Source organism: Ursus maritimus (assembly GCF_017311325.1).
Source record: "Ursus maritimus isolate PB19 chromosome X unlocalized genomic scaffold, ASM1731132v1 scaffold_X1, whole genome shotgun sequence".
NCBI lineage: Eukaryota > Metazoa > Chordata > Mammalia > Carnivora > Ursidae > Ursus > Ursus maritimus.
The window spans coordinates 70,119,938-70,143,525 of NW_024423319.1; the positions used below are offsets into that span (position 1 = coordinate 70,119,938).

Consider the following 23,588-nt stretch of genomic DNA (forward strand, 5'->3'; position numbering starts at 1 on the left):
TGGCAAGGATGTTCAGAAAAAAAGGAATCTTGTGCAGTGTTGGTGGGAATGCAAACTTGTACAGCCACTGTGGAAAACAGTATGGAATTTCCTCAAAAAATTAAAAATGGACTACCCTACGATCCAGTAATTACACTACTGGGTATTTATACAAAGAATACAAAAACACTAATTCAAAGGGATACATGCACCCTTATGTTTATTGTAGCATTATTACAAGAGCAAAACTGTGGAACCAGCCCAAGTGTCCCTTGACAGATGCATGGATAAAGAAGATGTGGTATATATGTGGGATATATATAATGGAATATTACTCATCCATAAAAAAGAATGAAGTCTTGGAGCTAGAGAGTATTATGCTAAGTGAAATAAGTTACTCAGAGAAAGACAAATACCATATGATTTCACTCATATGTGGAATTTAAGAAAGAAAGCAATCCAGCAAAGGGGAAAAGAGAGAGAGAGAAACCAAGTAACAGATTCTTAACTATACGGAATAAACTGATGGTTACCAGAGGGGAGGTGGATGTGGGAAAGGATAAAATAGGTGATGGGGATTAAGGAGTACATTTGCTGTGATGCACACCAGGTGCTGTACGTAAGTGTTGAATCACTATATTGTACACCTGAAACTAATATAACACTTTATATTAACTGTTTTGGAATTAAAATAAAAGCTTAATAAATAAAAGAATACTTAATTGCTCAAAAATGCTAACCATCATCTGAGATCTCAGCAAGTCATAATCCTTAGGCTGGAGGAGGGTCTGGCCTTATTGTTGGTGGCTGCTGACTGATCAGGGTGCTGGCTGCTGAAGGTTGGGCTAGCTGTGGCAATTTCTTAAAATAAGATAATAATGAAGTTTGCTGCATTGATTGACTTTGCCTTTCACACGCCATTTCTCTTCAACATGCAATGCTGTTTGATGGCATTTTACCCACAGAAATTTCAAAATTGGAGTTGATACTCTCAAACCCTGCCACTGCTTTATCAGCTAAGTTTATTTAATATTCAAATCCTTTGTTGTCATTTCAACAGTCTTTATAGCATCTTTACCAGCAGTAGATTCCATCTCAAGAAACCACTTTCTTTGCTCGTCCATAAGAAGCAGCTCCTCATCTGTTGAAGTTTTCTCATGAGATTGCAGCAATTCAGTCACTTCTAATTCTATTAAGAAGCTAAGGATATGCCTCAGTACTGACCTTCACTTTCATCCAGGGAAGAAGTATAAAAAACTGTTCTTTCCCGCAGCAGGCGCTTTGAAATTGTGATTGGTTTGTGCCTTCTTGCTGTCACTCGAGGTGGAGGAACTGGGGGTGTAGCACTTTCCTCAGGTGGACCTGAATAGATCTGTAAAAGGAGAATATTTTCAGGAAACAATTAGAAAGATCGAGTGTTTGTCTCCCTAATGCTAACTACCAGTTAATGCCTTCCAGCACTACAGCAATTCTAATACGACTAAAGGAATTGGGATTTTTAAAATCACTCTAGCTACCAGCAACCATTTAGAAGTTTCCTATCATGTTTAAGACACAGGACCTGGCACTTCACAGTGTGGAGGAAAGAATGCAGACAAAAACTGCACAATCAGTCCTGGATTTTCACTTGCTGCCTGGAAAACCTTAAGCAAGTCACCTCCTATTTCTGAGCTTTAGATTCCTCACCTGTAACATGGGGAGAGCACCATGTACCTCACAGAGTGTGAGGAGAATCAAGTGAAAAGGGTAGTCAAGGTACATTGCATGGGTAGGGGTTGGGGTGTGGAGGGTTGCTAAGATGCACCCAATATTTCTGAAAGGATAACAAAGAAACTGGTTAAATCGTTTGCTTCAAGACAGGAATAATGAGTGGCTGAGGAAAGGATGGAGGAAATTTATTTCTCATTCCTATATCATTTTGATCTTTTAAAATTTCATACCATGTACGGATTACTTATTCAAAAAAGAAAGGGCAAAAATAAAATGTCATACGTTGTAAAAAGTGATGGATAAATGAGGGAGAAGCTATCATTACAGTTTTTTTTTTTTTTTAAGCAGGGTCCATGCCCAGCATGGAGCCCAACATGGGGCTTAAACTCACAACCCTGAGATCAAGACCCGAGCTGAGATCAAGAGTCAGAGGCCAAACTGACTGAGCCAAGCAGGCGCCCCTAATGATTACAATTTTTATATAGTGTCATACGTATTTGAAAATCTTCTTGTGTCTGGGGAGACTGAGCTTTTGTCCAGAGTTCACACACTTTGGGAGGACACACACATGGTGAGGGAGGAAGAGGACAATTGTGTAGTGCAAAAATGAAATCAACCCCGATGATTAGTGCAAAGAGAAATACCAGAGACCAATATTCTATCAGGCTGCAGTCACTAAACTTACATGATTGGGAACACAAGGAAACCCTATGTAAAAGCTGAACAATGATAGAAAGCAGTACAAGCAGAATCACAAGGCAGTACATGTCTCAAAGTCTCATGGCATAGGAAAGAGAGAATATGACATAATAGCAAGCACATAAGCTTTCAGGCCATACAGTTTCACAACCATTAGTAATAATACTCTAAATAAATACCATTTTTTAAAAATACCATTTTGTGAGCGTATGCTTATGCACTATAGGAGTTGTTAAGAATATCCCTTGCTATTTCTCAAACACACCAGGGCCTTTGCACTGAGTGTTTCATTCACCTGGAGTGCTCTTCCTCCCGATATCCATATAGCTTGCTCTCTCAATTTCAGTAGGCTATGATCAAATATACTCCTCTCAATGAGTCCTTCCAAATGGATGAATCTAAAATATTGACACACCTCCCTGTATGCAATGTCTCCTATCCCCCTTCCTTTTTTTTCTCTCCTTAGCATTACAAGGTATATTATAATTATTTATTTATTTATTTTGTTTTTGTGTCTGCCGCTCTAATGTATTGTAAGCTATATGGAAGTACATTATCACGTTCACAGCTATATCTCCAGCAACTAGAAGACTGACTGGAATTGCTGGGTCAAAAGAAAAACACATCTAAAATACTAATATAAAAGGCCAAACTGTCCTCTGAAAAGACTATAATAGTTACTTCCACTTCTAGCCAAGATAGACCTAAAGGTATTAGGTTTACATCTTCTGCAAGTAATCATTTAAAAACTAGAAAAAATACACATAACAATGGGTTTCAAGGCATTGGAAATCTAGTAACGAAAGACAGTGAATCACGAGAGACAGGAAAAAGAAAGGAGGTGAGCCTCATGAAAGTCCCAGGTACAGCATGGAGAGAGTCCGCAAGCCATAATATATGGAGGGAAACTGAGCTGCAAGTATGGAGAGGGCAAAAAAGAGAATTTTTCAGGGCAAAATATCAGAGAGAAGATAGCTGCACCAAGGGCTCTGGAGAGCTGCAGGGGTCCTCTTTAAGACTTTAGCTGAGTAGTGATTAATATGTGTGAGGAAAGAACCACACAATTGAATTAGAGGGATTAATTACCTAAGATTACACAGTTCCTAGAAGAGCTCCTGTTCTCACCAGCCACAGTGGAAAATCAAATAATTAAGTACCATGGGTGGTGGGCACGCAGATGTGGAGCATGCAGGCAGCTGGCCAGCCCCAGCAACACGAAGCCTGAGTTGCAACTTGGCTGTCATCTTTCTTTTGTCTTAAAGTAGGTGTTTATCAGTATAAAATTCCCTCTTAGAATTGCTTTTGCTGCATCCCATAAGTTTGATACACTGTTTTTCCATTGTCATTTGTTTCAAAATATTTTTTTTTATTTCCCTTTTGATCTCTTCCCTGATCCATTGGTTGTTCAGGAGTGTGTTGTTTAATTACCACATATTTGTGAATTTCCAGTTTTTCTCCTGTTATTAATGCCTAGTTTCATATCGTTCTGGTCAGAAAAGATACTTGGTCTGATTTCAATCTTAATATATTTGCTAAGGCTTGTTTTGTGACCTAGCATACAATCTATGCTTTAGAAAGTTCCATGCGCACTTGAGAAGAATGTGTATTCTGTTGCTGTTGGATGCAGTGTTCTATATAGGTCTGTTAGGTTCATTTGGTCTGAGGTATAGTTCAAGTCCAATATTTCTTTATTGATTTTTCTGTCTGGATGATCTATATGCATTGTTGAATAGGGGTATTAAAGTCCCCTACTACTAATTTTTGTTGTCTACTTCTCCCTTCAGATCTGCTAGTATTTACTTAATATATTTCAGTGCTCTAATGTTAGGTGTATATATATCTACAATTGTTATATTCTTTCAAAAATAGACTATCGTTAAATAATGACCTTCTTTGTCTCTTTTTACAGTCTTTGGCTTAAAGTTTACTTTAAGTAAGTCTCATATAAATATAGCTATTCCTGCTTTCTTTTGTTTTCCATTTGCATGGTATTACCTTTTTTCATCTCTTTATTTTGAGCTTATGTGTGCCCTTATAAGCTGAAGTGAGTCCCTTTTAGGTAGTGTATTACTGGGTCTTATTTTTAATCTATTCAGCACTCTTTGCCTTTTGATTGAAATTTTTAATACATTTACATTTACATAATTATTGATAAGTAAAGATTTACTAATTCTATCTTAATAATTGTTTTCTGGCTCTTTTTGTAATTCTGTTGTTCCTATCCTCTTCTCTTGCTGTCTTTCTTCTAGTGAAGTAGTCATTTTCTGTACTGGTATGTTTTGATTCCTTTCTCTTTATCTTTTGTCTATCTACTTTAAGTTTTTGCTTTGTGGTTACCATGAGGCTTCCATAAACAAAAATATCAATATAACAATCTCTTTTAAGCTGATAACAACTTATCTTTGATCACACACAAAACCTCTACCATTTTACACCTCTTCCCAGATTTTGTTTTTGATGTCAAAATTCACCTCTTTTTATATTGTGTACTTATTAACAAATTATTGTACCTAAAGTTATTTTGGCACTTTTGTACTTTAACAGTTATATTAGGGTTACATAGTTAACATACTACCATATTACAGTATTTGAGTATACTGAATTTGAGTATATACTTACCTTTACCAGTAGATTTTATATTTTCATATATTTTTATGTTACTAATTAGTGGCCTTGCATTTCAGCTTGAAGAATTCGTTTCAATATTTCCTGTAAGGCAGGTCCAGAGTTCAACTCCCACAGCTTTTGTTTGTTTGGTAAAGTCTTTATCTCTCCTTCATTTCTGAAAGATGACTTTTCCAGGTAAAATACTCTTGGTTGGCAGTTTTATTCCTTCCACATTTTGCATGTATCAACCACCTATCTCTTAGCCTGAAAGACATCTATGGGAAATCTGCCTATAGCCTTATAAGGTTCCCTTATATGTATTTTTTTTCTTTCTCTCTTACTGCTTTGAAAATTCTTTTTGTTTTTCATTTTACATGATGTCTTGGAGAAGATTGTTTCAGGTTGAAATTTGGAAGCACTTGTTAGCTTCATAAATCTCTCCCCAGATTTGGGAAGTTCTCAGTCATTCCTTTTTTAAAATTTTAATTTCAGTATAGTTAACATACACCATTATATTAGTTTGAGGTGTACAATAGAGTGATTCAATAATTCCATACATCATCCAGTGCTCATCATGACAAGTGCCCTCCTTAATCCCCATCACCTATCTCACCTCCCCTCTAGTAATCATCAGTTCATTCTCTATAGTTGAGTCTGTTGCTTGGTTTGTCTCTCTCTCTCTCTTTTTTCGTTTGCTCATTTGTCTTGTTTCTTAAGTTCCACATATGAGTGGAATCATGGTATTTGTCTTTTCCTGACTGACTTATTTTGCTTAGCATTATACTCCCTAGCTCCATCCTTGTCATTGCAAATGGGAAGAATTCACTTCTTTTTACGGCTGAATAATATTCAATTCCATTTGTATACCACATCTTCTTTATCCATTCATCTACCAGTGGACACTTGAGCTGCTTCCATAATTTGGCTACGGTAAATAATGCTGTAAGCATAGGGGTGCATGGAGCCCTTTGAATTAGTGTTTTGTATTTTTTGGGTAAATACCCACTAGTGTGATTACTGGATCATAGGGTAGTTTCATTTTTAACTTTTAGAGGAACCTCCATACTGTTTTCCAGAGTGGCTGCACAGGTTTGCATTCCTACCAACAGTGCACATGGGTTCTTTTTTCTCTACATTCTGACCAACACTTGTTGCTTCTTGCGTTTTTGATTTTAGCCATTCTGACAGGTGTGAGGTGATATCTCATTGTAGTTTTTATTATTATTTTTTTAATAATTTTTATTATGTTATGTTAGTCACCATACAGTATATCCTTAGTTTTTGATGTAATGTTCCATGATTCATTATTTGCATATAACACCCAGTGCACCATGCAATATGTGCCCTCCTTAATACCCATCACCGGCTTATCCCAATCCCCCACCCCTTCCCCTCTGAAGCCCTCATTGTAGTTTTGATTTGCATTTCTCTGATGATGAATGATGTTGAGCATCTTTTCATGTGTCTGTTGGCCATCTGGATATCTTCTTTGGAAAAATGTCTGTTCATGCCTTCTGCTTATTTTTAATTGGATTATTTTAGGGTGTTGAGTTGTTCAGTTCTTTATATGTCTTGGATACTAACCCTTCATCAGATATGTCATTTGCAAATATTTTCTCCCATTCAGTAGGTTGCTTTTTAGTTTTGTTGATTGTATCCTTAGCTGTGCAGTTTTTTAATTTTGTTTTGTTTTGATATAGTCCCAATAGTTTATTTTTGGTTTTATTTCCCTTGCAATAGGAGACATATCTAGAAAAATGTTGCTATGGCTGATGTCAGAGACATTACTGCCTATGCTCTCTTCTAGGATTTTTAGGGTTTCGGGTCTCACATTTAGGCCTTTAATCCATTTTGAGTTTATTTTTGTGTATGGTGTAAGAAAGTAGTCCAGTTTCATTTTTTTCCATGTAGCTGACCAGTTTTCCCAATACCATTTGTTGAAGAGACAGTCTTTTCCCCTTTGGATATTCAGCCATTATTTCTTTAAGCTTTTTCCTATTCTTCTCTTTCTGGGATTTCTAGGACTCCAATAATTCACAGATTGTTCTTTTAATGGATCACACAATTCACATAGGCTATCTTTATTCTTTTTCATTTTATTTTCTTTTTGCTCCTCTGAATGTATGATTTTAAATGGACTGTCTTCTAATTCATTAAATCTTTCTTCCATTTGGTCAAGTGTAATGCTGAAGCTCTCTACTGAATTCTTCAGTCACTGTTTCTTAAACTCTAGGAATTGCTTTTTTTAATGGTTTTTATTGCTTTGTTGAACTTCTCATTTTGTTCATGTATTTTTTCCCTATAATTTAACTTAGTTGTCTCTGTTTTCTTATAGTTCACCTAATTTCTTTAAGATGATTATTCTGAATTCCTTATTGACAATTCGTGGATTTTCATTTCTTTAGGGTCAGTTATTGGAGCTTTATTAGTTTCCTTTGATGGTGTCATTTTTCCTTCATTATTCATGATCCTTGTGTCCTTGCATTTGTGTCTGTGCATTTATCCAAGTAGGCATCTGTTCCAGTCTTTATAAACTGACTTCAGCAGGCAGAACCCTTCAGCAGTTAGCTCATTCTGAGATTCTGAGTGGGCCATGTGGTGGCATCTGTGGGGAGACTTGCTGCTGGAGTTCTTGGACAGGCATGTCTGGTGCTTGTGTGAATAGATGGACAGGCCTAATGCCCAAAGGGGTGGGCCTAGAGCTTGGATTCACTGGGGTGGGCCTGGTGCTTGAGTCTGTGGTGATGTGCCTGAAATGTGAGTTTTTGTGGGTGGACCTAAACTTGGACCTGGGTCCATGGAGGCTTACTAGGCTCAGGGGATTACTGGGGTGGGCTCAGCATCTTGGTTCCTAGGAACTGGCACAATGCTGGGTGGGCCAGGAGCCTGGTTTCACAGGTACTGGCCTGGAGGCTAGGGCCATGGGGGCTGGCCTGCCACTAAAGTAAGCCAGAAGCCTAGGGCCATGTAAGTTGACCTGTAACCTGGGGCCTTGGGGGCCAGCCTGGAGATTGGGTCTATGAGGCCTGGCCTGGTACTAGGACAGATAAGGAGCCTGGGCCCATGAGAATTAGCCTATAGGCTAAAACTGCAGGTGTTGGCCTAGCACTGAGGTAGGCCAGGAGGCTGGGTCCACAGGAGCCTACATGGAGCCTGACCCACGGGGGCAACCCTGGTGTTGAAGCAGGCCAGGAGTCTGGGTCTGTGGGAGCTGGTCTAAAGGCTAGTTCTGTGGAAGCTGGCCAGTTCTGGAATCAACCAGGAGTCTGTGTATACTGGAGCCCATCAGGAGCCTGGTGATATGGGGGTTGGCTGACAGTGGGGTGGGCCAGAAGCCTGGGTTTGTGGCAGCCCACCCATAGCCTGATGCCTTGGGAGCTGCCTAAGGACATGGGATCTGGGTGATGCTCATGTGGCTTGAGGACTTGGGTTCACAAGAACTGGCTGAGACTGATGCTGTGGTAACTTTCTGGGGCTACAAGAACTGCCTGGGACCACAGAAGCTGGAGGACACCTGGGTGGGGCAGGGGACTGGGTTTTCAGGAGCCCACCAGGAGACTAGGGCCATGGAAAACACCCAGACCTGCAGGAATTGGCCTGGTCCTGGGGAGGACCAGCAGTTGGGTCCATGATGAAGTCATGTGCTCACTTTACTCTCTGCCCATGGGGAGGGTGTCTATCCCTGCACTGGGCTGTCAAGGATTGGAGGAGGGGTGACAGGGATAATGTGACTATCTTTCCTCCTTGGTGTGCCTTTTCTTATTTCTGTGCTTTACCCAGGTGTTGCAATCCCTCACCAGGATCCTTAGCTCTTGTGAAGATATTTTTGCATGCAGGCAGCTGTTCAAATTTATGTTGCTAGGAAGGGACTGGTGCTAGAAATTCCTATACTGCCATCAGGCCGATGTCATTCCACAATCCCCTGGCCTCCACTTCTTCGTATCTCATTTGCTCCTCAACCCAGTCTTTGCCCATACCACTGTTGTAACTGTTTTCACAATGATTACCACTAACTTCCTAACTGTCAAATCCAATGGTCCCTTTTCAATCTTTATTTTGACTTTGCTCCAGCATTTGACAGAGTTGACATTCCTGTTCTAAAAATGCCTTACCCTTTACCTTTCTGAATGAACATATGCCCACCTCTCCGAACACTGTCCAGTCTCTTTCACTGGCTCTTCCTAAATGCTGATCTTCCCCAAAATTATGTTTTCAGTCCTATAATGATCTCACTAATCTAGACTCATTCTTTCTCTCTCAACACTTTCATCCTCTCTCATGGTTTGCACTACTAGTTTTCTCTAATAATTTCTATACCAGTATATCTACTTGCCTGCTCAATAGATGCCATTTGGATATCTCAACCTCAATATTCTGAAAATGAAATACATTTAATTCTTTCTTTATAACTATTACTCAAAATAATGCTAATATGGTGACTAACATAATATAATAAAAATATTATTATAAGAAAAAAATAAACTTTATTTAATAGATGAAAAACAAAACAAAAAAAACCCCCAAAAACCCCAAAATAATGCTAATATCCAAGCCAGAAATCTGGACATTATTATCCTTATATCCTCCTTCTTTCTCACACCCCACATCCATTTAAACACCAAGTTCTACAAGTTATACTTCCTTAATCTCTCTAATATATCCTCTCTGTTCACTGCCACTACCTTGGTTTCATGTCTCATCATGTCTCTCTAATATTACTACAATGGTCTCCTGTTTTTCTGTACCTCCTGTCACTTCTTCCTTTAATATGTCTATCAAAGTATGGATTGAGTGATCTGTGTTCAAAATATAATTGTGCTACTCCTCTGCTTAAAAATTTTCAGTGACCCCACACTATCTTTGGGATAAATTCTAAATTCCTTAGCACACAAGGTGTTCCATAATCTCACCACTGCCTGCAATCTCCAGTCTCATATTTCACCATTTCTACATTCATAGTACATACATACTACAGCCATACTGAATTATTATAGTTCTTTACATATCATGTTTTCTCACTCCTGTGTGTATACAGAATTCTCTGTGTTTATAACACCTTTCCTCCTTACGGCAGAGACTGCTAATTGCTTCTTAGTGTCTATCCATTCTTCTTGGTTTTACTCATAGAAGTCACTGAGTTTTAGCTGGGTACCCATGCCTACATTTTCTAGCCTCCCTTGCAACTAGGTAAGACCATATGATTAAGTTTTAGATAATAGAATACAAGTGAAAATGATGTATGTAAATCTGGATCATGTTTTTATAAAGAAATTTTCTTTTCTCCATTCTGTTTTTTTCCCCCTTTTCTTTGAGTGGTACTGAAGACCAATGTCTAGGACCCAGAGATTGAGGCCAAGTGGTGAGGATAGCAGAGCTGCCACACAAATTTTGGACTGTTTACCTCTGGACTTCTCCATGAGAGAAGTGAACTTTTCTCTATCTTATAGGAGGTTAGTCTGTACCTTAATTAATCCACTACTCTTTAACTTTCAGGACTCAAATCATTCATTACCCATTATATAAAGCTTTCTCTGACTCCCAAAGATATATTAGTCTTCCATGTGCTCCCATAGCATCGATATAGATCTTCATCACAGTAGTTACTATACTATATCCTGAGTGTTAGTTGGTCCAAATTCTCCACTAGTGTCATGAGTTTCCTGACAGTAAAGATTTTTGTCTCATTCATCTTTAGAAGCAAAAGCCCTACTAGGGCACCAGACAAAATGTAGCAGTTCAATGGCAGTTTTCAGAATTAGTAAATGTATCTTGGCTGCCAGGCCCCTCAAGGCCTATTAAATAATAGAGCTTATTCTCACTTATTCCTTTTCCAACTACAACTGAGAAAAGAGAGCAAAGCATAGGTATTAGAGTCAGCTTTGAGTCAGAATCAGTTGTGTTGGGGCTTTACCACTTACTAGCTAAGCAACCTCAGGCATGACAATTGGGTCTCATTTGCATTTTGCAAACAGTTGCAAAATGAGGATAATAATACCATCTACTTCATAGGGTTGTTGTAACGACTGAATAAGAAATATATGTAAAGAGCATAGTTTCAACATATTAAACACTCAATAAATGATAACTATTTTATTAGCAATCCTAAAAAGGACTTAAACCCATGTTTCCTTGGATAAGGGTGATAAGGAGCTGGGGAAGGAGGGAAGTTGAGATTGGAACAATAAGGGGTGAAGTGGTTATGTGCTAGGCAAATCAGGGGATGTGAAGTTGGCTCTTTAAGGTCTTTGCCAGATTAAATGATTTCATTTCCCTCTTCCAGTTACACAAATTATTCACTTCTCATTTACAAAGCTCCTTCCTCACAGCCTGCTATTCAAGGAATTACCCAGGCCCCAAGATGGATATGGGCTCACCAACTTCTAGAGTTTGTAATGAGAGCTTCCAAATTTACCTGGAGATGATGCTGTCTATAGTCCCTGTCTCCTCCAAACAGACTAAAACATTAGTTGGGATCCTTTTGAGACCAGTTCAGCCAATGTGCCAGCAGGCAGAGCTAAGAGAAGATGCTTGTTAGGCTTAAATTTACACTCTCTCTAAGTAAGAAAAGTCTAGAAAAACAGAAAGGACACTTCCTGTTGTGCATCCTCTCTAAAATTAAAACATGGCCTTTACAACCCTACAGTCAACACGGATTGCAACATCTTCCCCAAAGCTGGCCTACAGATGTAAACCTGGAAGACAGGCTTTAATGTGGAAATATTGGCAATTACTCTGGTAGGAAGAATCCACTGCCTCTCCCTGTTCTGTGGGCCCTCCAAAGGTCTCATTTCGCATCTCTTTTTAAATGAGCTTTAACCTATGTGTTATTGCTATTCCCTTTGAGAAAAGAAATGGAGTAAGTGGTCCTGCTTGTTCATTTAACCCTCAGCACTTTGGCCTCCTTGCTGTTCAACATGCCAAAAAACTTCTGCCTTTGGGCCTTTGCTGTTCAATATTCTTGGAGGAGTTCTTCCCCAAGATATCCACCATGGCTTGTACCCTTAATTTATTCACTTTTTTGGCCTAAATATTATATATAGGATCATTTGCTTTGTTTACAGGTATATACAGTAAGAATTTAGTAAGTATTTATTTAACTAACAGATATCATTAGCTCTTTGAAAATAGAACTATAAACAGATTAACTAGTGACTCTGGGATGGAAATCTGGGAAAATCTCCATAGTTTCTCTTATGAGAGGAGAAAGGGGAGATGATGGGCCCATGTTCTCTGGACTTAATTTTGGCAGCCCAATTTTAATGAGGGGAAAACTTTTAGAGATAAAAGGAGTTAAGAAAGGCACAAGAAAAGAGGGGTGCCTGGGTGGCTCTGGGGTGCCTGGGTGGCTCAGTCGTTAAGTGTCTGCCTTCGGCTCAGGGCATGATCCTGAACTGATCCAGAAAAAATCCCTCTATCTACCCCTTGTCACAGGATTAAAAGAGGGGAGAATAATTGGCAACATAAAGGGAAAGTTGAAGAAACTATCACTAAAACTTGACAGGTAATAAGCCCTTACCTTCCCTCCTCTGGACACTGGAGTAGCTCTTCTATAGGTGAAAAATCAAGCTGGAATTCTTAAATCTTAGACAGACTAGATCAATTCACTAGAAAGACTAGAAAGGGGATTTGAGGCCAAAGAGTTGGCTAGGAATAAAGAGTGTGCATTTTCTAAGGTACCCCGATAATAGGTGGCAGGACCATGATATGAACTCAGATGTATCTGACTTTAAAGTTAACATTTTTCTACTGTATAACACAGAAGGAAACATTTTGAGTTTAAAAAATAATTCCTTGGGTGGAAAGAGTATTAGGCAAAACTTATTTTCCCACCCTCCAAAACTCCAGATAGAGAACAGACTGATCTGGCTTTCTGTGGACTGGTTAGGAACACCTAGTGTTTTATAGTCTTTGATAGTGACTTCAGGAAAAATCCCAGAGGGTAGCCAGAGCAGATTCTGGGGGTAAACTGTGCTTATTTGTTTGCTGGGTACATGGTTGGCACAGAGTGAATGTTAGCTGAGTTGAATTCTAAAGGCCTAGTCTAAAAAACTCAATATTCAAGGAATATTATTTCACTCTGTTGGGCCTTGGCCATTGCCTGGGGTTGTAGTCAGGAGTCCAACTCCTGGGAGTTCTTCTGAAGGCTCCTGAGGGCTAACATTGGGTGATAAAATTTGTTGAGCTTTGGGCGACAGCCAGAGAAGAATCTACAAAGGGAAGGGGGTTCATGAACTGCTTGCCTGACTGGTCACAGATTAACCTTCTTCTGGTTTTTTCTCTTTCATGTCTTTAGGTGTGAAATAGAGAAGAAATTTAACATAAGACAATCATTTTTCAATTGCTAAAAGTCATGAGGTCCAGATTCATTCAAACTCTTTGGAAATTTTGGCAGAACTGAGCAACTATCCAGATTCTTCCCAGATGCTGCTTCAGGGATACAAATAGCAGATTGTATAAAAAGCATCTTGCCTTTCTATAAATCAAGGATATAAGACTTGGCCTTGATGAAATCCAGCTTTCCACTGAGTCTCCATTTATACTCTAGTTCAGGCTGTGTTGCGCTTTCTGGGGTTTGGCTATATTAGCAAAAGCTGTACTCTGAACGTCATTAGAAAAAATGGTGGTGATGGGGTTAAAATAATGAGCTCTTAGCATTTGGCAGAGATCACTTTAAACATCAAGTGTGTCACCAAGTTTTCTTAGAGTACGCACAGAAATTTGAAAATATCATGTCTGTTGTTACCAAGAGCCAACTTTTTTTTAAAGAGGGCTGTCACCAGCTCTGTCTTTGGTCTCTTCAACACATAGTCTTTAAGGCCCATCTAGATGTAACATTCTAGAATCCTACCTAGTCTTACCCATACATCATACTTATGTGAAAACTAATGTCCAAACAGGGGAAGTGATTTGCCCAAGGCTCCAAAGCTAGTAGGTGGTAGAACTGAGACAAGAACCCAACCATTCTAATCCTCAATCTGGTACCCTATTCCCTTAAAACATAGTACTCCCTATATAAAACAGTTTTATACTCCCACTGACTATATCTAATAGGTCTATAACCCATGTTCAGTCTGTCAGTTCATTCCCCTGTCTAGTTGACCTGGGAAGAGAATACTGAGGGAGAGAAACAATAAAGTCAGATTCTGCTAGGAACACCTCCATCTGCTTGGCATGGGTTGTTTTCTACTAGGAATGAGATGGCATATTGCAAATGAAGTTTTCCTTTTAGACCTATTTAGGATGCTTTTAGGCTGGGGAAGTGAAGTTTTTGTATCATTTAACAACCAATAATTAACAAGGGCCTGACGACAACTGAGGAAAGCCCATTTCACTACAAAGACTTAATAGATACCAAGGGAAAAGGATTATGGAAGAAGGTAATCACTAAGATAAAATTAATTTCCTGTCAATATAGTAAAGGGGTAGTAGTATATGGCAAATGGAGGTATTAAAATTTGGTGGGCAATACTACATACAAAGTACTTGACATGTTTCTCATTGAATCCTCCCAACAACAGAGTGAGGGAGGTCTAATTATTAGCTCCATTTTTAAAGTAAGGGTAACTGGGCTCAGGGAGGTAGACTAGCTTGTTGAAGTCCACCCAGTTAGCAAAAGATGGAGCTGGGATTCAACCTCAGGGCCATCTGGTTCCAAAGCATTTTTTCCATTCTTTCCAGCATATACTTCCCTCTAGTGATATTTGGCAAGCCTACAGAATTGGCCTTGGCATTTTCAGGGTTGTTTTAAGAGGTTCTAATCCAAGAAAGTAGCAGTGACCCAGCCATCAGTTTCAAAATCTCAGAACAAAGAAAAAGTCCACACAATCTCAATGTTCCTCCACTGATTCCTGGTTTTTGAAGTTTCTATAGGCAATACCACCAGACTGAGGAACTTCAATCAGCTTCAAGTCTAACTGCCAAAGTACACATCTGGCCCTCTAGCACACTGGCCCCAGTCTCACTGTATTATTTAGGCTCTGATTTTCAAACCTTTGACTCAGACCACTCAAAGGATAATACCAAAGGCAAAAGTATGTGGAGATCTTTTTAAATTCTCGGAAGTTTCTAATTCTATCTCTCTCTCTCTCTCTCTCTCTCTCATTCTCTCTCTCTCAACAAGTGCACACATGCACAAACACATGCAAGCAAACTACAAAAATACAATAAAAACAGATATTTGATTTTGATAATCCATAACAAATTTAGCCCCTATAGGCCTCAGTTTACCTCAAGTAAAATGAGGGAATTTCAACTCAATAAAGCTGTAAGGATTCAATGAGATGTTGAATGTCAACTGCTTAGCATAGTACATGGCACATAGCAAGCTCTCAATAAATACTATCATTTTTGCTGTTGTAATTATTGTTTCAGTGCCAGCTGAAGAGAGAAAAAGCAAGGAGAAGTTATTTCCACCTTTTGCTGAATCTTGAATAATTCTTAGGGTGACAAGAATCAAAAGGGTGACTCATGGGGAATGTTTCAACTCTCTGAAGGTTGAAGGGTAAACCCCAGCTCACAGCTGCATTCTACACTTATCACACTATCTCATCAGGCTTGGACATGTTTATTCATTTCAAACAGGTCTTGACTTCACTTCAAAGCTAAGACAACTCGGCTTTTGGAAAGTGTGTGAAGATCTTCTTGATTTAGCCAGAATTGAAAATTTGAAGTTATGTTTTCAAAGATTCACTATGACTAATGAACACATCTGAATTTCTCAATCTTAATAATTCTCTGTTCAAAGATGTTTCCCTTCAGGTTACAGTTTGCTCTTAATATTCACTACTTAAAAGATATTTTTTGTGAAGATTCATTTGAAAATGTTTGCCAAATCCCCAGCTAACTACATATTAGACTGAAAATGTATTCACATGTACAAGCTAACAAAATGTTATTTTTAATAACTTTTAGGTTAACTTTATCATTTCAGAACTTAATGACAATGAAGTAGAGACCTGGCTTATTTAGATTCTCTTGCTCTCTCCATATGCATACATGTGTGTGTGTACACATATATGTATATATGTAGTTAGACACATAGAGATATGTTTTAAAATATATAAAACATAAGTCTATATTATATTTTAAAATATGTATCTATGAAAGCTGAGGTAGAGGGAAACATTCATCTATTCTCTTGCTGCCCTCTGGTGGCAGACCAAAACTCACAGAAGCCACATTTTAGAGAGAAAGGAGGAACAGACCACAACTAGAAGGGTCTGTTTCCTCTGAGTTGCTAGACTGGCTGTCTAAAAAATACATAAATCAGAGTTGTTCCTTAAAAGGGACTCTTGTTTCCTTTCCCAAATCCATTACATTGCTAAAATGTTGAGTTTTTCCTGGACAAGTTCCCATTTGGCCATTTGGGAACATAGGCAGCATTTGAGTTCCCCCAAATTGCATTGAGAACAACCCAGCTTTCTCTGGCCAATTTACAGAAAGAACTGCCCTCAGCCATATAGATCTGTAGCAAAGACTGAACTGTTTAGTTTCCTCAACCATGGCTTCTAACCATGCATATTTAGAAATAAAAATAAAATCCATTTTCACATACACTGATAATAGATCTTCTAATTATCTTGAAAAATAACTAATTATTTTCCCAGAAAACTGCACTTAAGGCAGTAAAAGCAAGATTCTGCAGGATTAAAAGGTAGTTTCTCACCCAGTAAAAGGAAAAGATTGGCAATGTGGATAGAGCTCAAGGGAGGTTAGAAAAGCTAAGTCAACATCAGTGATGCAAAGACAAGTACCACAACTTGCTGTTATTTTTAACATCTCACATAAAACAGATCCACATTCCCTGAGGTCCAGCCTTACCCTAACAGATCTAGATTTAAGTCTCGGCTTTGCCACTGACCACACTCAGCACCTAATCCAAAAAAAAAAAAAAAAAAAGGAAAAAAAAAAGAGAGAAAATACTAATATCCATCATTCACAGAGTTACAACAAGGAGTAAGTGAGATAAAAAGTACATTGCCTCACACTGGTCACATAGCCTGATTTCATGTTCCTTGAATACAAATCTAAATCTAAAGAGGATCATGGAACTTTACATCAAAAACTAGGGATGTACTGCATGGTGACTAACATAATATAATAAAAAATATTATTAAAAAAATAAAAATAAATAAAGAGGCAAACTTGCTGGTTCCTAGCTCCAATATAATGATCTCAGCAGTAGTAAAAGGAAAATGCCAGCTTGTATAACTGTGAAGATGAGTTTGCAAAGCACAAGTGAGATAACTGGTAAGACTTTGGGGCTGGTACCTGAGTTCTTTTATAAACTAGTTGGGAAGAACTGTGCGGGTAGGTGGGTGAGGGTGGGCTAAATTTCCAAAGAGTAGATGATTGGGAATGGAGTTGGAGAAATGCAAATTTGTTACCACTATTGCAGCATGCAAAAGGGAGCTTAATTTAAATGATGAGCTAAGACCAGAAAGTCTTCAAGGTCTCTTTCCCAGTACTAATATTCAAATGGACCTATCCTATATTTTGTCCTCTTGAGTGAAATAACTTGCTGTCCTCAAAACTAAACTGCTAAGAGCTGACCTCCCTTCCACTGTATTTCCTGGAAGTTTCTCGAAACAAAATGTTCAGAAAACTGAAGTCAGCCTTCCTCTATCAGTCCAAATTGCCTCTGTGTCTCAAGGCAGCAGCATCAGGTTTGGGCACCCTGACACATACTGCTCAATTAGGTGGGAAGAGAGATAAGAATGATTGATGTTGGGGCGCCTGGGTGGCACAGCGGTTAAGCATCTGCCTTCAGCTCAGGGCGTGATCCCCGCGTTATGGGATTGAGCCCCACATCAGGCTCCTCCGCTATGAGCCTGCTTCTTCCTCTCCCACTCCCCCTGCTTGTGTTCCCTCTCTCGCTGGCCGTCTCTATCTCTGTCGAATAAATAAATAAAATCTTAAAAAAAAATAAAAAAGAATGATTGATGTTGTTCTAGGGATCAGAGCAGAGGCAGATCTTTCCCAATCATTTATCTACCTACCAACTTAGAAAATATATAATTTAGAAAAGATGATTCAAATTGTTTTAAAATTCTTTAAAAAAGACTTAGGAATGGACTCCTTTAGTATCAATTCTTTTGATGCATTTAAATTTTATTTACAAAACCTGGATATTCTTAAAAGGCTGAAGGAAGGGAATGACAGAGAAACTTAAAACCAATGTGATTAAGCCCTTTTCTATTTAAGAGCAAGTATAAATGGAAAAAACACATTACTGAAATTATAATATATGTCAACTGAAAAATCCTATCCCATTAACAGAACAACTTGGCAGGAACATATAATCCCTGATACTTGTAGAGCAGCATCAGTTCTCATATATATTATCTCTTTTAATCCTTGCAACTATCCTATGAGGTTACACCTACATAAGGTCCAGAATTTCTGAAACAATCTCACCCACACAACATTTTGCTCTTTTTTTAAAAAGGCAATTCAATATAAATGTATAATAAACTGGGACTTCATTTCATAGCTCCATAAAAGATATTTCATATGAAATACATTTATAAGTCAGGAAAGATCCTTTATTTGGAAAACATGGTCAGAGTACATCTCTGGTATCACACAAAGGTCAGAACTTCAATCATTTAACACATATTTACAGGTTATATAACAACTTCACTCAAAAGCTGACCATTTGTTAGTAGAAATGACCTCCTATTAGATCCTGGGGATAACAGGTTATCAACACTTTAATCACTCCACAGAATACCCTTTTGATATCCTGGCTGAAAGCACAGCAAAATCACACTTTAATAAACTCAGTGGGGGTTGAGGACGTTCACTAAAAAAATGACTTTCTGGTAAACTGAAATTGACATTTTCCTTAAAAATTATATAGAATAACAATACAAAGCCCCTATTTTGTTAGATTAATGAAGAGAGACCTAGCATACTATGTCAATCTTCTATCCACTTGATAATTAATTAGAACATTTAAAATGCAATAAATCATGCAATGAGCAATCCAAACCATGATGAGGTACCACCTCACACCTGTCAGAATGCCCAAAATGAAAAACACAGGAAACAGCAGGTGTTGGTGAGGATGCAGAGAAAGGGGATCCCTCCTACACTGTTGGTGGGAATGCAAAGTGGTACAGCCACTCTGGAAAACAGTATGCAGGTTTCTCAAAGAGTTAAAAATAGAACTACCCTACGATGCCACAATTGAACTACTAGGTATTCATCCAAAGGATATAAAAATATTGATTCAAAGGGGCACACACACCCTGATGTTTATAGCAGCATTATCAAGAATAGTCAAATTATGGAAAGCACACAAATGTCCACTGACTGATGAATGGAAAGAAGATGTGGTGTGTACACACACAGACACACACACGAATATTACTCAGCCATCAAAAAGAATGAAATCTTGCCATTTGCAATGATGTGGATGGAACTGGAGTGTATTATGCTAAGTGAAATAAGTCAGTCAGAGAAAGACAGATACCATATGATTTCACTCATATGTGGAATTTAAGAAACAAAACAGATGAACGTAGGGGAAGGGATTTAAAAAAAGAGGGAAGCAAACCATAAGAGACTCTTAACTATAGAGAACAAACTGAGGGTTGATGGGGGAGGTGGTGGGGGATGGACTAAATGGATCATGGGTATTAAGGAGGGCACCTGCCGTGATGAGCACTGGATGTTATATGCAAGTGATGAATCACTGAATTCTACTCCTGAAACCAATATTACTCTATATGTTAAGCTAACTAGAATTTAAATAAAAACTTGAAATGAAAAATAAACGGTAGTACCAAACTTTGATGACAACTTCTTACCCTTCTAGTAATCTCATGCTTTCGCTTTCTCTATTCCTGATCTTTAATAATAAGACCTCTACTTCCTTGATTGTTCCACTTTCTCTCAGTTTACCAATTCCCTTAATTTCTTCCCCTCCTTCTCAGATTGGTCTAAATGGTAGATAACAAACAACTACCTCAGTATTTTTGGTCCTTGTTCATTTTCTGCATTTCCTTAAAAACACCTGAAGGCAGAACATAATCAGTCTTTTCTAATTGTACACACCGGCTTTTGAGCAGTGCTGGATGGGAAAGTAAAGCCCCACCAAGGATGGTACCACTCTAGATTTGTGGTGTGCAGTTTCCCTTAATAACAACCCCATAAAATGTCCTTGGTCAGCTTTTTCCACTCCCTTCATAGACTGTTCTAAACTTTCTCTTACTCTCTTCAAGCCTCCAGCCCTGCACGCATTTTCCCTTACTCTCAGCAGATAAGATAAATTTATACTTTATTTGAGAAAATGGAGTGCAGCAATCATTATCTTCCCCAGTTTTCACAGACACTGCCTCCTCATGCCCCCAGCTTTCACACTCATACACATCCATTCTCATTTCCCCTCCTTCCTAAAAGGTCATCCAAAGCAACCTTCTTGCAGGAATCTGGAGGCCATCTGCTCAAAGCTCCTTAGGGACCTCCCTCCATCAATTATCCTCTCTCCCACTTGGATCTTTAATCACTTCTATCATACTAATTCTACTTACCCTGGTTTATAAACATGTACAGGTTTATCAGTTTTTAAAAGATTATCTCTTTTTTTTATCTTCCTAAGTGATATTTTATTTTATTTTTTATGTTCAGTTAGCCAGCATATAATACATCATTAGTTTTTTATGTAGTATTTGATCCTTTAGTTGCATATAATACCTAGTGCTCATCACAACACATGCCCTCCTTAATACCCATCACCTGTTTATCCCATACCCCACCCCCTCCCTTCTGTAACCTTCAGTTTGTTTCCCAGAGTCAAGAGTCTCTTGTGGTTTGTCTCCCTCTCTGATTTCTTCCCATCTAGTTTTTCTTCCCATCCCAAAGAGGCAGATGTAATGAAAAGAAGGGGCACGTGCACCCCAATGTTCATAGCAGCAATGTCCACAATAGTGAAACTGTGGAAGGAGCTGAGATGTCCTTCAACAGATGAATGGATAAAGAAGATGTGATATATATATATAGGAATATTACTCAGCCATCAAAAAGGATGAATACCCACCATTTGCCATTGACATGGATGGGACTGGAGGGGATTATGCTAAGTGAAATAAGTCAAGCAGAAAAAGACAATTATCATATGGTTTCACTCATATGTGGAACATAAGCATAAAACATTATCTCTTGAATCAATGTCTCTTTAAGCACTCTCTCCAATTTTTCTTTCCTTTTACAACTAAGCTACCTAATGTTCATTTCCTCACCACCCACTAAATATTTAAAAATAATTGATTATGAAACATTTCAAATAGATAAGAAATTAAAAATATAACAAAAAACCTGTGTAACTACCACTCATTTTAAGATTAATAATCCTCACCAGTTGCATTCCCTTTCTTCTCACAGAAGTAACCACTATCCTGAAGTGAAGTTTTTAGTGGCTAAAGATTAAATGGGTACACAAGAATAATAGGCATACATCCAAATTTCAACCTAGTAAAAACAATCTGCCACCCCTAGCTCTCAACTAAAATAGAGAGCAGTTATGGACTGTAATGTGGACTCCCACTCATATTTTGAAGACTTTACCCCCAACATGACTGAATTTGGAGATAGGGCCTTTAAAAGGTAATTAGGGTTAAATTAGGTCATAAAGGTGGAGTCCTAATCCAATATGACTGGTGTTCTTATAAGAAGAGGAAGAGACTCCAAGGAGGCACATGCACAGATAAAAGGCTACATGAGGACACAGTGAGAAGGCTACCATTCGCAAGCCAAGGAGAAAGGTCTCAGAAGAAACCACCCTGCCGGCATCTTGATTTTGGACTTCCATCCTCAAGAACTGTGAGAAAATAAATTTCTGTTGTTTAAGCCACTAAGTATGTGGCATTTTGTCATTACAGCCCTAGCAAACTAATATAACCAATAAACATATGAAAAGATAACCAATCTCATTCAGAATTTCAAAAATTTATTTAAAACAATGAAATATAAGTATTCATTTATAATTTGGATAACATTAAAACATTTGGTAATATCCTAGTTTATTGAGAGTGTGAAGAAATAGACCAAATAATGATGGTGCCAGTATATATCAATAAAAGTGTTTTTAACTTTTTATTTTGGAATGATTTTAGACTTACAGGAAATTTGCAAAAATAGAACAGAGTTTCTGTATAACTTTCACCCAGATTCCCCTAACATTAACATCTTACATAATCATAATGCGATTATCAAAATAAGGAAACTAATATTGACCAGTAATATTAACTAATCACAAATTTTGTTTTAATTTTGTCAGTTTTCACATTAATGTCTTTTTTTAAATCTGGTTTAAGATGCAGTCCAGGATCCCATGTGGCATTAAATTGTCATGTCACTTTAGTCTCCTCCAGTCTGTGATGATAATTCCTTAATCTTTCTTTGTCTTTCATGACTATAACACTTTTGAAGAATACTGGTGTGGTAGACAGAATAATGATACCCAAGATGTTCATGTGTTAATCCCCAGATCCTGTTATTATGTTACCTTACATGGCAAAAGAGACTTTACAGATATGATTAAGGTAAGGATTTTGAGATGGGAAGATTATCTTGGATTATCTGGGTAAACCCACTATAATCACAAGGGTCCTTATAAGTGGGAGGCAGGAGAGTCAGAGAGATAAGGTGATGTGATAACAGAAGCAAAGGTGAGTTAGTGAGTGAGGGAGTGAGAAAGAGAGACAAAGAGACAGAGCAAGATTGATTAAGTTGAAGATGCTATACTTTGAAGATGAAGGAAGGGGCACAATCTAAGGAATGCAGGAGGCTTCTAGAAGGTGGAAAGGGCTAAGAGAGATGCAGCATTTCCAACTAATTTTATACTTCTGACTGCCATACTTGTTAAGATAATACATTTGATTTGTTTTAAGCCACAAAGTTTGTGGTAATTTTTTACAGCAACGATAGGAAATTAATATAAACTTTGGTACCTGGAAGTGGTGTGCTGTACACAAAATACATAAAAATTGTGGAAGTCTAAATTTTAATAAAATTGTGGAAGTGGGCAGTGATCAGAATGTTAGAAACAGCTTAGACTGCCTCGAACAAACTGTTAGAAATGTGCATATTAACAACTCTGCTAGTGAAGGCTCAGAAGGAAGTGAGGAGCACAATAGAGAAAATGTATATTGTCTTAGAGAACACTGAAATTGTTATAAGCAAACTACTGGTAGAATTATGGATGTTAAAGATACTGCTGCTGAGGGTTCAGCCAAAAGTGATGAACATGTTATTAGAAACTGGAGGAAAAGGGATTCTTGCTATATAACGGCAGAAAACTTAGCTGAGTTGTGTCCTACAATAAGGAGGGAAGCGGAACTTTTAAACAGTGGACTTAGTTATTTAGCTGAAGAGATTTTCAAGCCAAGTATCAAAGATGTAGCCTGGTTTCTTCTTGCTTTTAATACCAAAACATAAGAGCAAAGACATAAATTAAGGAAAGAACTGTTAGGCAAAAGGGGAGTAGGTCTTCTAGGACCAGATAATGTAGGAAATTATCAGCCTGTGCAGATTGCAAAAGATTCTAAAATTGGGATATTCACTGTCAGGAAAGCATGTTCTGGAGAGAA

At 38.1% G+C, this 23,588-nt stretch overlaps 1 protein-coding gene across 1 annotated transcript in view; it reads right to left on the reverse strand.

The window, feature by feature from the left end:
• Nucleotides 1-23,588, reverse strand: part of OPHN1 (oligophrenin 1) — a 624,918-nt gene that overhangs the window by 53,972 nt on the left and 547,358 nt on the right. The window contains exon 20 of the mRNA XM_040630677.1: nt 1,204-1,351. Within this exon, the coding sequence (XP_040486611.1) occupies nt 1,204-1,351 (148 nt within the window). The remainder of the gene's footprint in view (nt 1-1,203; nt 1,352-23,588) is intronic.